Genomic DNA, 17,760 nt, shown 5'->3' with positions numbered 1-17,760 from the left:
GCATTTTTTGTATCTTCCGCTCATACTGATGTCCCGATAAATTGGAGTATTTTAAAATATCCCATGAAATGTGGCATTGTAAAGGTTAAGTGAGAAGCATGCAAAGGCAAAACAGGTTGTCAATGTGCAAAACAAACAAAACATTTCTCTTGTACAGCTTCTCCTAGTTATTGTTAGAGCATTGCAGGCCAGTTGCAAAGTAGCACTACTACTGTCTCCAGCATCCCTCACTTTGCTTGTGTTTGTGGACTTGAGGTAAGTCTTCTGTATCACCTAGGGAGTAAATGACTGCAAAGTGCCTAGGATGCCACCCAAGACTGAAGACAATAGAGTGATTCAGTTTCTGAAAGTCAATAGCAAGCCTAGCAGATATTATTGACTCAGGCTATTGAAATGGCTGGCCAGAACCTGCCTTCAACATCTAAGTGCTGAATAAAAAGCAGCAGCGGGCAGCAACAAAGAACGCGCAGGTTTAAAGCGACAGAAGCCATGGAAGGAAGCAAAACTAAGAGACAGCAACAGTAAGACAAAGTACATATAAACTTTTAATGAATTAACCTTACAAAAGACAATAGCTTCAAAACATTTGACACGTTTGTACAAAACTATTCCAGCTTTGTTAGTTCTCTCTTCAGAAAGAATGCCAGCAAGCCACCTAACGTGTCCGTGGCAATGAGATGCAACTGGTGATCACATCCAAATCAAGTGGACAGAGTAAACTTATTTACAAATACTGTATACTTTAATACCAGATTAGTGGATGCTATTGGGGAGCGACTGTATTTTCAAAAAAACCACCATGCATCAGAAAATAGAATGCACCCCTAGCTTTATTGCCTTTTTTTCACTGCATTTGTCACTAACATCTCTTTTTAGTCCTTTCAGGATGAGTTATCTCCTTTTAATTCCCGTTCCTTCTTTCCTTCTTTGAATAACAGTGCAAGTAGTAGTACAATCTTCCAGTCCTATAGCGTACATCGCAACTGTCCTTGAACATAGGAAATCAAGGTGCAAAATGATGGCTCATGGGACTATTCTGCAGCCATATTAAAATAAGTGCCACATACCAGAAAATAGCACGCATGTTAAGGGCCAAAATGTAGTTTAAAAGTGCGTGATACTTTCCTGAAAATATGGTATGGATGACACGTACAAGCATTCTTCAAGATGCCACATTTCCTTGTGAAAGGGATCTTGTCATTTCAGTATGTACAAAGTATGTCTTCAGTTCTCCTTTTCCTTTTACATTTATTATTCCTCTGCAAGTGCTCATGTACCCCAGTGTTTGCAGGACATTGTTTGTCTCCTCTGTAACCTGTAACGATATAGTAATACAATCATTATTGACAACAGAGTGGAGCAGAATCTTCTTCCAGAGCATGAAGATGTTCTGAGAAATGATAAGGCGTTTGCTGTAATGCTTATACAGCCTTTAAGGATCTCAAGTGAGGTTTGACCAGGTGACCTCTCAAATAGTTTGTTGCTGGATGCCGATTCTAATCATTTACATCAAGTATCAAATCAGGTATATAACTACTTCTATATCTAGAATTCCAAACAGAGGGACAACACCACTCTTCCTTATACAGCAGTTTTTTCAACTTCGGGAGCTGCTTTTCATTTCAGTAGACCCAGGCTTGCCCAACCTTTTGCAAATTCGAAGGCTGTGTGAATGAAGTGATAGTAAGACATTAGCAACATCTGTCAGAGCTGCTGTTGCCATTTTCTTACATAACTGGCAGTGAACCAGACTTTAGGCAGTTCTGCCATTTTAGGTAAAAGCCCACAATATCAGAAGTTGTTCAACAGACTCAGACTGACTGTTTTTCCTTGTGAAGCAGACAACTGTTTGTAGATATCATTGCATTGATATCCATCTGTTTTCAGTTTTGACCTACAGCTAGTAACTTTACTTTTCCATTATTTCATTCTGAATGGTCTCAATGATAGATCTGGAGTGCTTTCAATCTCATGCTGGGAACTCAAAGTGCTAGGCAGCACACTAGGCAGATACATAAAATGTGATCCCTGACTACAGAATCACTGGAAAGTTACCAAATTGAAGGCCTTTTCTATACAGGTTTATCTATAATCAATACGGATAATAATCTAGAAAGATTATTAACCAGCATGATTCATTAAAGGGGAAGTTTTATGACAGCTTTATAAATTTAGCTTTATGTACAGCAGTTATGGAAATTTCCTTTATGTAGAAATAATTAACATCAGGAATGCCTTTCTGACATAAGGTAACTAGTATTTTATGAGTTTAGAAATTCAAAGAATAGAAAAGTGATTTCCCTCAAATCGTCTTTTAATCTAGGGATGCATTTCCAGGCAGCCCATGACTACCTCCACTGTATTCTTCTATAGGTTTAAGACAAAGTTTTGATTCTCCTCCCATTTTCCATATAATCTTATTTTAATTATTAATTTTCCTGCATAAGGTCTAATTCTTTTGAAAGGTATGGATGGAACTGGTAGGTAATTAGCTTTCTGTGTGAATCCTTGGCTCCAAAACACAGACCTGTTTAGTGTACAAATATGTGAAATATTTTTAAGCACGAGACTGAAAGGATTGTGATAAATGCTAGCACAAAACCAAGACTTACCTGTATTTTATCTAAGACACCAGTGCTGTCCATCCTGCTGGCCACATTTACTGTATTGCCCCAGATATCATATTGTGGTTTTTGAGCTCCAATTACTCCAGCTATTACAGGCCCGTGGTTGATACCTGGAAAACATCAGATCTTAACATTGAAAAGAAGATCCACAAAACAAGAACCCACAGTGCATCTAATGACATATCAAGTCAGTGACCATGGTATTTGGCCCATGCTGAATAGTCAGCGCAGCAAGAAATGGTCTGTTCACAACTGTTTTATCAACTATTTACAGTAGAAGTTATAAAAATCCCAAAATTTAGTTAATCTAATTTTAGCTTCACAGCTCTGTCCCATACTGAGTAAACTTGATATTTTCAACCATTAGTATCCTCATAACCTGCTAGATAGCATGAAGAACACACTGTGGGGAAGCAGCATCTTCTGGGAAAATGGATACACATAATTTCTTTTAAGTTCTACTGGTAGTGAAAAAGACTTTTTCTCTCTGCAATAGTTGATGGCCAAATCAAATTACTTCTACAGTATTCTTTGCTTCTTAAATGTAGAATAAGCTAATGCTGGAACCACCTGAACCACCACTGCTGTTGGTTTGAATATGTCAGGGGCTGGAGAGACAGCTTCAGATACCTCCTGCTTCGAGGAGACTCCTACCCATATCGCTTGGAAATCTCTTGGCCCCCCAAGCGTTCTGGGATGTGCTGCACTATGTCATTCCTGCCAGTGTGGTTCTCCTTTAGATAACACATGTGAATGTTTGTTGGGGCAAAGCTGGAAGAGCAGTACTCTTTCTCTTGTATCCAAAGCATCATTTAATTATTCCATGAAAAGGCAAATACTGTTCAGCAGTACAGATAGAGAATATCTCATTCCAAATATTCTACAGTCTAGGCTCAAAGCATTCCCCAGGGAAAAGGGATCCTCATGCTTGACCAGCCTCAGCTAAAAGCAGGAACCAAATTGAGTTCATCCACAACACAGACAAATGTTCTAACAATGAAGCATATGGAAAACAACATGTCATCCTCTGTTTTGTTCTGAAAAAAAAGCAGTAACTGTGCAAACTTGCTATAAAAGCATATCTGAGCTTGTCTAATAAATCAAGCACCTAACCTAACAGAAGGGGAGGAATGCCTGAAATATAACGTAGGTGCTCCCCTCCTTTGCCTGGCAATATCAGGGTAGGCTGTGTACTTCCTAAGGCACAACTAACATTTCAGGCATTCACGAAAAATGACGGTTAAAAGCTGAGACCTCTAGTGAATTGCAACAGTTCTGGGGTTAGATGCTGGCTGAGAAAGGTTTTTACAAATGGCAGTTTGGGTTTAAATCCTTATAGCGGGGATTATGTTGGAGGGTGATGCTCAGATGTCTCAGTGCAATTGTTACAGATATCAGATGCTTTCATGGACAGGTGGTGGTGGGAAGTGGAGAAGTAAAGTGAAGATGGGAAGTGAAGATCTCAGTGGTGACTGTATTGGATTAAAACTGCTAGACTGGGGCCTGTGACCCTTTGTAGATTTAATCATTCCTCATTTCATGAAGCAAAGAAGTTTGACTTCTCTGGAGCCCATAGCAAACACTTTAAAAATCACAAGTAAGTAAATCACTGTAACGCGCTGGTAGACCTCTGGGAGTCACTGGGAGGGCACTGGGAGTCACTGGGATGCACTGGGAGTCACTGGGACACATTGAGAAGGCACAGAGAGGGCACTGGGATGCATTGGGATGCACTGGGTGTCACTGAGAAACACTGGGAGTCACTGGGACACACCAGGAAGGCACTGGAATTAACTGCAAGGATTCTGGAGAGGACTGCAAGGGCACTGGGATGTACTGGGATGCACTGGGAGCCACTGGGATGCACTGGGAGGGCACAAGTAAGTATATTTTTTCCCCCTAGAAAGTTTGCTTTATGATCCTCACTTTAAGGGAGTCAGAATTTCTTTAATCAGTTTTTGGTTCTAGCCCTGACACTCAACTGCTCTTTATCTTTACATTGCTGATATAAGTATGTTTGCAAATATGTGGCATGTGTCATCCATCTATGGCAAGAAGAGAGGTTTTATTCCGCAGAGAAATAAGATATCCCTATACATTTCTTTTAAGCCTATCAAGTTCTGTAATACTCTGAGAAGGAAGCATACTTTAGATTTGCTTTGTCAGTTTTTAACTCTAGCAAGGAATACAAAACACACTTGCTAAGTAGTGCTCTCAGGAGCACATGAATATTTGAAGTCAGAAGACAGAGTTTTACCAGTGGATGGCACTGTGCAATAAAGATGCGAGAAGACACAGAAAGGAAAAGCAAGCAGCACAACAAGAAAAAGGCAAGACAGGAGAATAACTGTTGGAAATCAAATACCTCTGATATATTTACAGGATTTATGGGTTTCAAATATTTATTTACTGCTTTCATTTCACACTTCCCAAATTACATATTGCACTGTAAAACTGCTGTGTACTGCTATCAGGAAATAAACATCTTAGAACATATGGCTCTTGATCAGCTCTGAATTCATTTATTTCATCATCCTTTCCATAGCTCACTGCAGCTGCCTGTTTCTTTTTTAAATACCATAATGCGCAAGTAGAAGCAATTAGAAGCTGAAATATAAAAGATACCCCTTTCAAACATAAACAACTAGTCATCTTTGCTCTTATTTGTCAGTAATGACAGAATAACAAAGAAGAGAAATATCCTCTTTTGTCTAGCATTGGGAAGGAAAGGATGCTTTTTTCTTTTTTTTTTTTTTTGTGCTTGCTTGAGTTTAGTATAGCTAAAATATTCCAAACTCCAGCCTCACCGGCCCATTATAGTTCTTGTTCCCCAAAACCATTTACATGGTTTTATAAAGCCCTGTCTAGTGTGCTCGTGTGTCCTTTGGTACTGATAAGCTTAAAAAAATCTATGTGGTTAAAAACCTGTAGAATAATTATTATGAAGTTACCATAAAACAATTCAGAGCCATGGGAATGTGGTTTTCGACCATTCTTAGGAATGCTGCTCTTTTCTGAGTCCTGTCTTGAAACATTCCTACAGCAGGGATGGTTAATGGGCGATACCACAGAGACTGCCTTTAAACAGTGTAAAGATGGTGCTGCTTACTTTCATGGCCTTTTTGGTCAGGCCTATGGACACTTTAATCAGCTCGTACTTCACACAAAATTCTCCCCCTCTTCCATGATATTGCCATAAAAATCTCATGATACATACCTACTCGTAACTTGAAGTCATTGAACGAATGCTTGTTTATGACGTCCAATTTTGCCACCAAGGCAAAAGCAAACTCCACCATGGTTCCTATGTGCATATACTGTCGTTCAGGTTCCTGAATTTGAACAGACAAACAAAAAGAATCAAGGCATTTTCCTTAGCCTTAGTTGCTGTGGGAGTGCAACCAAAATATGCTGATCCCTTCAAAGCACTTAAAACCTTAGGTATGTTCTAATGACAGCAAAAAGCAGTAAAAAAATAATGTAGTAGATGGTGCCCCACCCAGCATCAGTTAGATCAAACAATGGCCAATAGACTAGGATGAGATCAAACAATGGCCAATAGACCTATGTTTAATCTAATGTTTTGATTGTCAAATAACTGATTAGGTGCTAAAATCACAGTCTTTCAATATCTGTGTGTGCCTAGAATTTGTTAATTAATTTTCTCTATGTGTTTGCTTCAGTTTCATGTCCTTTAATAATAAATAGTGCTTGTGGACACCTCCACAGGGACTACTCCCTCTCACTCTTGCACAGCTCAGCACTTGAGTTAATGCTTAAGATCCAGTGAAATTCAGAATTTTAAGAGTTCCTCCACTAACCTTATGTAGTAGAAAAGCAAGCACCTCTGAGAACACCTAATAGACCCAAAAATAAATAAAGTACAAGAGAAAGAGAGGAAGAAGACAACCTATCCTATGGCCCCAAATTTCCTAGTTTAGAGCTTGTACCACTTCTAAAGTCTATAGACTTAATGTTTCCTCATATATTAACACTGTAGCCTGATTTCTAAAGTACTAGTTTGAGTCCTCACAGCCTGAGAAGAAAATCAATTTTCAGGCTCCCAGAGCCCAGGGTGAGACCCTGACAAAAAATGATTTCAAATGAGATGGGCTAGCTGATTTCTATCAGAAATTACTGAATCTTCCTCATTTCTTGATACAAAATGACAGAAGAGATGGATAAATGACAGCTTCAGGAGATGATTCATAGAGTAGATGCATCAGCCTAGGTGGGGCAGTATTGGTGCTTGCCAGAGCAGCTGTTCAGATGAATAAAGTCTTTTTTGTTTGGACTTCACTCCCAGCTAAGACAGATGGTTTTCTGTTCAGTTGATGTATTCAGTCCCCCCTCCTTGGGCTCTTAGTCTTCTTTGGGTGCTTGTTTTAAGCTGGGGGCTGTTCCCAGCAGTATGCCTAGCAGTCAATCATTGCAACACTAGGCACCGCAGTATCTGTGGATCTCTGGGTGTCTGGACTGAAAGTTGATGACTTTTGGTTTATTTCCTTTGAAAATGTGTACTAAATCACCAAAGGAACACTAAAACTTGAATCTTTTGATTAACAGTTTGTAGAAATAAATTAGACAATAGATTTCTTCCAGTGCATGCACTAGTTTTAGTTGTTATTGAGAGATCCTCTATGTCTTCTCATCTCCAGCCTACAGTTCTGCATTTCCTTCATCCTCTTCACCTCCCTGTATTAAGTGTCAGAGTTAATTTAAAATGGGTTGGTTTTTTTTTTTTTCTCCCTCAAGATACTTAAGGTCTACAGTTCATGTGTTAATTGCTTCTGTCTAGAAAGAATGTGAGTTTGGCAAGAACACATTAATCCTTACCAGAGAATGCATTGGTTCATAATTGCGCTCTCTCTGTTGCTAACCTGTAGTACTCTTAAAGATCATGGCAAAAGCAAAGGTTTTTGCTTCAAAGTTATGAACTGCTTCTCTGAACTTCATTTCTACTGACTGCAGTTCCCAGTCCTACCCTATACAGTAAACCTGAAACAAAGGAACATGTTCCCAGTGCTAAGTCGGACTGTTCTGTAAGTGTATGGTTAATACAGCTACTCAGCCTTTCCAGCTTACAATGGAAAACACTCATTCTTGAGGTCTTTTGTATACTTTATAAATGCAGTTCTGCTGCAGCATGTAGCAATAAAATGCTGTATTGAATTTAGAGTAGGAGGCTTGTTTTACACTTAGCAAATACAGAGATGGCATTTTCAAGCCACAATGTAAAGAACAATAATTCACAGCGACTACTAAACAAAAGTATACACTTGTCCAGAACAATACTATCTATGTTAATAAGAAAAAAACTAGGACACAATGTTATGTGTACAGTTTAATGAACAGAAATTTAGCCTTCATTTGAACATGTTTTTTATTAAGCAGGAACATTTTCCTGTACCTGACACTGCTCTTGGTTGGATGTAGCACTCAGTCCTGTTGCTGCCATGTAAGTGCTTCCAATTGTCTTTATCTTTTCAACTCCACTGAACTTTGGCTTTGACAATAACTGTAAAACAAGGATGGTTATTCGTTACTCAGGTCAGCAGTCCTGTTACTCTAACAGCATTCAGAGCATCAATTCTTAGAATAGTCTCTTAATCGACACCAAGTAGCTTCATAAACATATACAAGTTGAAGGACTTCAGGATGGATAAAACAATGGTTACAGCCTCCAAAGAAAGGGAATTTCTGTCTGCTAAAATACTTTTTTATTATACAGGGACTGTAAATATAGTTATCTATAGTAATGAGAAAATTCCACCTTATTGTAAATACAGCTCTTAAACATCAGTAGGCTTTGATGTTGGAACTGAGTCACCATGAGAGCCAACAGTCAAGCCTAAAGCAGCTTTCTGAAAGTAAGCATCTCTTCCATACCAATGAGATTAAAATCTAAGGGGTTTAGTTAATATCTTAGATTGTTTTGAACGTTCCAATGTTCTCCAAATGAGTTTCCTCTTAAAATACCCCCTATAGCTACAGGCCCACAAATTTAGACTGAGTTCTCCGAGTCATGATGTGATTTTAACACCTTTTTCCAATATCTGCAGCATTAATAACTTCCTTTAAGACAAATATTTTTCTCAGTCAGACCTTCACAGCTGCCTTTTCCCAGTTCATCTGCAATCAAACTCTGTACTTGCATGTAACTTCAGAGAATGGAATATTAAAACTTACACAATCCTTTGAGTCACTTATGTATCAACTAATAAATGCTCTGTATAATGACACCAACACAGATCAGGTACAACACAAAGCTGCATTTTAGGGGACATAGATTTATGTACCTGACTTCAGACACTAGTATTTAGAAACTGTAATTAATATATGGCATGTGTTAAGACTACCTCATAAACTGCAGCTAAACAGCAAAAATTTCTCCATCAGATATACACGTAGGATTCTCATTATAGCTAATCAAAAGCAACTGAGCATGACGTCAGATAGCTGATTTATCCCAAATAAATTTATTCTTCCTTTGATACTACCTGTAAGTAATTTCCATGTGAGACAAATGTCTTTTCTGACAACTCTTCAACTCTCCCTTTCAAGTATGTTTGCTTACTGATGTGTATTCTGAGTTATTAAGATTGAAACCATATATTGATTGTTGTTAGAAGTACATACATCATCAAAGTCAGCGATGATCTCATTTAGCAGCCTGAGACACTCCAAGCCTTCCTTATTTACATCAGATTCTGTGTAAAATTCCTTGAAATCCGGGACAGAGGCAAACATGACACAGACACAGTCATATGACTGATGATATAGATCCTGTCCAAAAGAAAATAGAACAGAGAAAAATATTATTTGGCATACCCAGCTCTAAATAAACATTTCCTTATTAATATGCAGTGCCCTGATTCTGAAAAGGGAGGAATTGCAGTGGCTGGAATGCAAGATGGCGGTTGGGTATATTTTACAACTATTAATTTTAAATCTTGTATAAAGCTGTTTGTTAAAGAGACTCAACATATACAGGTGACAATATTTTAGTGATTTAAAACTACGTTTTTTTCTTCCTGATTATGAACTCCATGAACATAAAATGTTCACTAATTTATTAGACAGGACCCATTTCTGAGGCTTCTCATGTACAAAATTTCATCTGGCTTGTACAGCTGAAGAATTTGCAGAATAATCTCTAATTCATTATTAGCTCTTTTTATTATTTTACTAACTAGACAACTGAACAAAATCACAAACCCAATGCACTACAAATGCATAATGCAACATAATCCTGATAGTTCCTAACCAAAAATGACAAGATGCCTACTAGGACAAAATAATTGTAATTTTTTTTCCCATAACAAGGACCTGAGGCAAAAAGAAATAAGTCACCTGAACTAAAACTTATTAATGAAAGACCCTCCTCTGCCTTCTGTGACTACTGAAATGAGAGCACCTCTGCTCCACAGGAAGATTCTGGTGCTGAAAAGGACCGCAAACAAGCTGCAGCCCTCCCCCTACCCCCACTTCAGTTTCCTCCCTAGTGTTCTTAAACATCAGAATGTCTCTACTCTCAGGATAAATTCACATTATGGAAAAAAGGTAAGAAGGAATATCTGTTAAACTATACTTAAAAAAATTAATATCTATACACAAAGGTAGACATAGCAATAGAAGATGCTGTAAGCTGCTATAAAGTCAAATTCTGTTCAAGTTATTATGTGAGTGAACAAAGGATTTCAATGCTCATGTGAGTGAGGTGAACAGAATTTATTCTCCAATTTCAAGAATCATCAGATATTATTTCCCTTTTACTTATCAAAGCTTTTTTTTTTAATTTCACTTACCTTATGTTTCTTTTTGAAAGAATGTGGTGTATTTCTAGACAGATCATAGAAACATAGAGTGGTTTGAGTTGGAAGGGACCTTAAAGATCACCCAATTCCAAACCCCCTGCCATGAGCAGGGACATCCCACGAGACCAGGCTGCTCAAGGCCCCGTCCAACCTGGCCTTGAGCACCTCCAAGGATGGGGCAGCCACAGCTTCCCTGGGCAACCTGTGCCAGTGCCTCACCACTCTCATTCTGAAGACTACCCTCCTTATGACTACTCCAAATCTGCCCCTCTCCAATTTAAAACCATTCCCCCTCGTCCTATCACTACCTGCCTTTATAAAAAATCTGCCCCCCCCCCCGCTTTCTTGTAGCCCCCTTCAGGTACTGTAAGGTTGCTATAAGGTCTCCTCGAAGCCTCTTCTCCAGGATGAACAACCCCAACTCTCTCAGCCTCATCTTGTAAGGCAGATGATGTATTAGTAGAATTTTCAGCCCCTTTATTTTCTAAGGATCCCATTACCACAGCATCACTGAAGCTCCACCATGCCACCGGGGATGGATGTATTCCATCCAATGGAGATGGAATATATTGTTGCAGTTTACAATTTTTATTTATAATCTTAATGCTGAGCCACTTCAAATTGCCCATCTGCACCTGACTTACAGCTCACAGCCATATAAACAAAATCAGTATCACTTTCAAGGGACATGATTGTGTAAATGTAAAGCAACTAAACAAAAGGGTTGTGTTGGGGCACAACAACCCTATGCAGTGCTACAGACTAGAAGAAGTCTGTCTAGAAAGCTGCCTGGAGGAGAGGGACCTGGGGGTGTTGGTTGACAGCCGACTAAACATGAGCCAGCAGTGTGCCCAGGTGGCCAAGAAGGCCAATGGCACCTTGGCTTGTATCAGAAACGGCGTGACCAGCAGGTCCAGGGAGGTTATTCTCCCTCTGTACTCGGCCCTGGTGAGAGCGCTCCTCGAATCCTGTGTTCAGTTCTGGGCCCCTCACCACAAGAAGGATGTTGAGGCTCTGGAGCGAGTCCAGAGAAGAGCAACAAAGCTGGTGAAGGGGCTGGAGAACAAGTCTTATGAGGAGTGGCTGGGAGAGCTGGGGTTTAGCCTGGAGAAGAGGAGGCTGAGGGGAGACCTCATTGCTCTCTACAACTACCTGAAAGGAGGTTGTAGAGAGGAGGGTGCTGGCCTCTTCTCCCAAGTGACAGGGGACAGGACAAGAGGGAATGGCCTCAAGCTCTGCCAGGGGAGATTTAGGCTGAACATTAGGAAAATATTTTTCACAGAAAGGGTCATTGGGCACTGGAACAGGCTGCCCAGGGAGGTGGTTGAGTCACCTTCCCTGGAGGTGTTTAAGGCACGGGTGGATGAGGTGCTGAGGGCCATGGTTTAGTGTTTGATAGGAATGGTTGGACTCGATGATCCAGTGGGTCTCTTCCAACCTGGTTATTCTATGATTCTAAAACATCTAAGCCAATGAGTTCACTGTCAGATCACTACTAAACTTTAAAGGAGTTCTGGATTACCATTGCCCTCTTCCTGAGACAGAAGAACCAATATTGTGATAATATTTCTCTGCCATTTGCTTTGTCCTCCTCTACAAACAACTGTTTAATAAATTCAATCCATGTAATAAAGAAATCAAATGGTGGGGAAAGGGCACCCCTTTGACTGGATGACATCAACTGAATTTAGGCAATTTAAGCACCTGACTGAGGTATTTAATCTGAGGGCACAGTCAGCCTATGCGTCCTGTATTTTCAGTACAGAAGAAATGCTGATTTGGAAGGTCATTTTAATGACAGATGGGTAGAATCACCTCAGATAGTGTTTCTCTCTCAGTCAGTTATGAGAAAAAGGCTAAAGAAGTATTTTTTCCTCCTGTAGGCACTCAAGAGAAGTGCCTGAAACTATACAGGATGACTCTGACTTCGAGAAACTCAGAAGCCCAGGCTCAAAATGACCTCACTTTGCTCCAGTCTCTCATGTTTAAAACCAAGTCCACTCTGTGATCCCACATTGGCCTCTACTAGCAGGTGTCTTGAGCATGTATGAATCTAGGCTAGGTGCAGACATACTCAGCCTAACTTGAAGTGTGTTAAGTAGAGCCTTAGAAGATTAACAGGCTCACTCATCAAATATTTAGCTCTTGCAGTCTGCACTTTGGTTCACACTATCTCCTTCAAATTTACCTCAGGCACGCCTATATTAAAGCTACACAACATTTGCATTGCAATATATTAAAAAGTTAAGATTGATATGCTGAGTGCTCTTCTCAATTATCCGAATAGGTGCAGAGATTACATTCTGAGTTTACTCAGCTTTCTTTCTATTTTCCTCAAGTCACCTTTCCTGTAACTTGACTCCAATTATGGATGAAGGAATTCAAGCTGCACACATGGTGATCATTATCTAAAGCAGAAGGCATCACAAATATAAGGCCTTGCTAATACAGAGGGGGAAATTCACAGTGCTGTATGAAAGACTGGAGGGAGATACAAGAGTATTTATAGCAGAATGTAGATCATTAATATTCAAAACATGGATTATTACACATATTTTTGAAATTTGACCTAACAAAATAAACTAAGTTGTATACATTTGTGATTGTTTTTTTAATATTGTTTATATTTCTTTTAGCTAGAAAAACCCAGTAAGTTAATTCTACCTAAATTAATAGTAAAGTTATAATTATTATTAACACAAAATTGTGCTGTCCTAGGGATTCTGTTAATTAGTTTAAAAAATCATTTTTTTAGTTAATGAGATAAACATTAGATAACAGCTGTTTTATTTTCTTTATTAAATCCTGATGATTTTGCATCTTAAAAATGTAAAATGTTCCAGAATTACACTACTGATTAGAAATTGGTTGTAAAGTTTGTGAAACAGAAAAAATCTAGGCACAGAGGAGATACTGGGCAGTGCCGTGTCCAAAATAGTACATGGAAACTAACTCTATGTAAAGGTTTATTTGTGAACATAACTTCAAGTAATAAGAATAAAGGTCTGTTAAGAGTTACACCTGAACCTCTACTGGAAAAGGAGATCAACCATGCAGTGCTGCAGGCATAAGATATTACTGAATAATATGAAGCAGAGGTGGTAGAGGATGGATTCATTTTACCACATCATAATACAGGAACCAGAAGACAAATAAAACATTTAAAATTAGAATAAGGGAAAATATTTTACATAAGAGATACAGAACCATAGAATCATTAGGTTGGAAAAGACCTTTGAGATCATCAACTCCAATTGCACCTATCCACTACTAAATCATATCCCTAAGCACCACATCTAGCTGCCTTTTAAACACTTCCAGGGATGGTGAGTCAACCACGTCCCTAGGCAGCCTCTGCCAGTGCTTCATAATGCCTTCAGTGAAGAAATTTTTCCTAATGTCCAATCTAAACTTCCCCTGATGCACCTTAAGGCCATTCCTTCTTTTCCTGTCACCTTTCACTTTGGAGAAGAGACTAACACCCACCTCTCTACACCCCCTTTTACACAGTTGTAGAGAGCAATAAGGTCTCCCCTCAGCCTCCTCTTCTCAAGGCTAAACAACCCCAGTTCCCTCAGCTGCTTCTCATAAGACTTGTTCTCCAGCCCCTTCACCAGCTTCATTGCTCTTCTAATGTATATTTTGTTGCTATTCAACTACACAAAAGATGAGCTTAGAGGGTTAAAAACACGACTGTTTATGTGAATACTAGAAAAATGCATACCTATGCATTTGCAGAAGCAAAATATGCCCTTACATTTACATGTGAAAGCAGAACATTGAATATCACATTGTTTTTCATCTGTTCTTTGAACTTTTGCCGAAGTATCTAACACTGGATACTGCCTGGGCCCTGCAGTTGACTGGACTCCTGCCTTATTATGATTGTGACTGAAAAAGAGTCTGTATTACAGATATTAAACATGAAGCCCCAATTAGCTACTAGGAAGTGACTTTGCTATCTTCTCTGAAAGCAGATGTGTGCCCAAAATAAATCATGGCAACTTGAACAATTCATAGTCATCAAGGAGAGAAATATGACTGAGCAAGAGGCAGGGGTAGACATTCAAATAAAAGTGCTCTTGTGACACAAGGAAGATCAGTGTGCTTTATGCTGTTGGCTGTCCACCCCATACGGGGACAAATAGCCTGTAAGAAAGGGTTGCAGGCCTGACTGTTACAATTACAAACACAAATCTTTTTTATAACCAAAGTTATCACTCCTTCTTCCCCTCCACCTCAAAAATAAATGAACACATTGTATGTGGTGATGACGGGATCGAGGGCCTGTGGGTTAAAATCAGAAGAGCCCACAAGAAGGCAGATATTGTGATGGGAGTCTGTTATAGACCACTCAGCCAAGAAGAAGAAGCTGATGAGCTTTTCTATAAACAATTGGGAGTAGTCTCAAGATCGCTACTTCTTGTCCTTGTGGGAGACTTCAGTCTTCTGGAAGTCTGCTGGAAGTACAACACAGCAGAAAGGAAGCAGTCTAGGAGGTTCCTGGAGTGCATGGAAGACAACCCCCTCACACAGCTGGTGAGTGAGCTGACAAGGGAAGGTGCCCTCCTGGACCTGCTATTCATGAACAGAGAAGGCCTTGTGGGGGATGTGACGGTTGGAGGACACCTGGGACAAAGCGATCACAAGATGGTAGGATTTTCAGTTCTAGGTGAGGTGAAGAGAGGGATTAGCAGAACAGTCACATTAAACTTCCAGAGAACAGACTTTGGACCGTTCAGAAGGCTGGTTGATAAAGTCCCATGGGAGACAGTCCTTAAGGGCAAGGGAGCACACAAGGGCTGAATGCTCTTCAAAATGGAAATCCTAGCAGCTCAGGGGTGAGCTGTCCCCATGTTCCGGAAAGGAGCTGGTGGGGGAAAAAACCAGCTTGGTTGAGCAGGGAGATCTTGAGAGACATCAAAAAGAAGAGGAATGTCTATGAGCTTTGGAAGAAGGGACAGAAATCTTGGGTGGACTACAGGGAGGAAGAGAGATTGTGCAGAGAAAAAATCAGGAGGGCTAAAGCCCAACTAGAAATTGGATTGCCCAAGTTGGTGAAAGATAACAAACTTTTCTTCCACAAGAAGGATGTTGAGGCTCTGGAGCGCGTCCAGAGAAGAGCAGCGAAGCTGGTGAGGGGGCTGGAGAACAAGTCTTACGAGGAGCGGCTGAGGGAACTGGGGTTGTTTAGCCTGGAGAAGAGGAGACTGAGGGGAGACCTTATTGCTCTCTACAACTACCTGAATGGAGGTTGTGGAGAGGAGGGAGCTGGCCTCTTCTCCCAAGTGACAGGAATGGTTGGACTCGATGATCCAGTGGGTCTTTTCCAACCTAGTAATTCTGTGATTCTGTGATTTCTCTTTTTCTTCTCTAGTGCTGGGGCAATATCCTTCCTTACTAACGCTCTATAGCAAAGTACCAGCATGGAAACAACAACAAATGGCACTGTTTATAACCAGATGAGTAGTAATTGTGATTGTCACAATAAATGTCACAGAATTTTAAGGAGGCATTCCCAGCTAGTTTATTTCAATCGTTCATAATAATAAAGGCTATGGCAATTGGTTGTCTTAATTTTCCTATAAGTACTTCTCTTGAAACACTACTGTCCAAACTGTGTAATCAGGAAAATTAAATGTGACAGCATATTAGGAAGGAATGGCTTTGCTTCTTTCAACAAAATTAAAACCATTCTGTCTTCTGCAGTCAATCCCATTTTTGACTTTTTTTTATCTTTTGACATCATCTGAATTTCTGCTGGTTGTCTCAAGTGGCTGGAGACCTTCTTGGAATGGAAGAGGCAAAGTAGTTCCATTCTACCTCTTGGGAGGGTGTGGCATCCAGCTTCTCTGGGGAAGAATTTCTGCTCTAAGTAGCACTCTGGCTCCATCTTGCAGCTAATGAGACAAGGATTCCTCTTCCTTAGTAATGTACTTGCCAGGTGGCTTACACAAAAGGTTCTGGACACTTTTCACTAATACGGGACCCGGATGCTGAATAGCATGAAGTAAAAAGCTGCACATGCCAGGTGAAGATATATGGAATCCTGCTTTTCATTTTATATTTGTTCCTCTCTTTTTCTTTCTCAACTGGAAAGTACCCTGTTTTGTACCTAGCATTCAGACTATAACCAGAAATCCAGTTCCAGAGGTTCTGGTAAAGCAAACAAACCTTTCTTACTATTTGTTCTGAAGTAACTTTGCTTTTACAATATCAGTATTAGTCAATGTGTATCCTGTTATGAAAAGATCTCTGCTGGTCACTTAAAACTATAGCCCTGCTGCTCCTGGTTAGTATTTAGCCACTTTTTTTTTAACTCTTTCATTCCTGCTGCCTGTTCTTCAGCAGCATACTTTGTCATCCCTTTTCTCCATACAGCTGCATGCATAAAATTCTAAGAGAAGTACTCTCTGAAAAAGGCTATTCATACATTAGATTAATTCTCATCTCAAAATATCTTTTAAGCATAAAACCATATTATAATGAATGTTTGCAACAAAGGAAAATGTAGACATTTTTTCAATTCAGTATCAGTTTCCCTAAATGTCCCAACAAAGACAATGAAGGCTTGATCTGTCCTAACACATTCTTACGCTCATACACATACACATGTACAGAATGTTTCTTTAAGGTTCAACACATCCTTTCTGACACTGAAAAAAATCTGGACATGACAGATGCTTATATTCCTGAACATGAATATTCCTGAACAAAAAAGTTTCCTCCTTCTTTGAAAACTATGTTTAAAGATAAAAAAACCCAAGAAACAACTCAAGAATATTTATTTTTCAAAGGGATGCCACTAAATTATGTCAAATCATCATTACTTCATCTGACGTGATTAGAGAGCTCAGCACATTATAATTACTGATGTCCACTAAATTTGCTAAAGTTGATTCCAACCTAAGAATCTTGAGGGGTGACAATATAAATCCATTTGCCAATACAAAGGTGAGCAGATGGTGTTGCTCTGCTGGGGACCTGAGATGGAATAGTACGTAAATGAGAAAACAATCTCCTGGTGGTTTGCTGTGTTTAATGCCTGAACTGAGAACTGGAGCTGAGCCAGCCTGGCTCCCATCCAAGGTCTTCACTGAATTCAAAGAAACCCCACCACAGTTTTCATTTGACGTTAGCTACCAAATGAATATTTGCAGGTATAATTAAAATACTGATATAAAGTACTGAGTAGTACCACTTAATACAAACCGCAGTGAAAGGGAAGACATTGTCCTTTTTGACTCAGGAGATCAGAAAACAATCCCTAAAGCTGCCCTGTTCTCTCTTTTGTCAGTTTTGGAACAATTGTTTGG

At 39.6% G+C, this 17,760-nt stretch overlaps 1 protein-coding gene across 1 annotated transcript in view; it reads right to left on the bottom strand.

Annotated features, from left to right (window-relative positions):
* Positions 1-923: 923 nt before the first annotated feature.
* ADCY2 (adenylate cyclase 2) overlaps positions 924-17,760 on the bottom strand; it is a 211,528-nt gene continuing 194,691 nt past the window's right edge. Inside the window, exons 21-25 of the mRNA XM_069853468.1 lie at positions 9,267-9,413; positions 8,038-8,145; positions 5,845-5,959; positions 2,613-2,737; positions 924-1,315 (exon numbers count right to left, since the gene is read on the bottom strand). Coding sequence (XP_069709569.1) covers positions 1,163-1,315; positions 2,613-2,737; positions 5,845-5,959; positions 8,038-8,145; positions 9,267-9,413 — 648 coding nt within the window. The 3' untranslated portion in view covers positions 924-1,162. The remainder of the gene's footprint in view (positions 1,316-2,612; positions 2,738-5,844; positions 5,960-8,037; positions 8,146-9,266; positions 9,414-17,760) is intronic.

Source organism: Phaenicophaeus curvirostris, chromosome 3, assembly GCF_032191515.1.
Source record: "Phaenicophaeus curvirostris isolate KB17595 chromosome 3, BPBGC_Pcur_1.0, whole genome shotgun sequence".
In the NCBI taxonomy this organism is placed as follows: Eukaryota; Metazoa; Chordata; class Aves; order Cuculiformes; family Cuculidae; genus Phaenicophaeus; species Phaenicophaeus curvirostris.
This window is presented reverse-complemented; position numbering and strand designations above follow the sequence as displayed.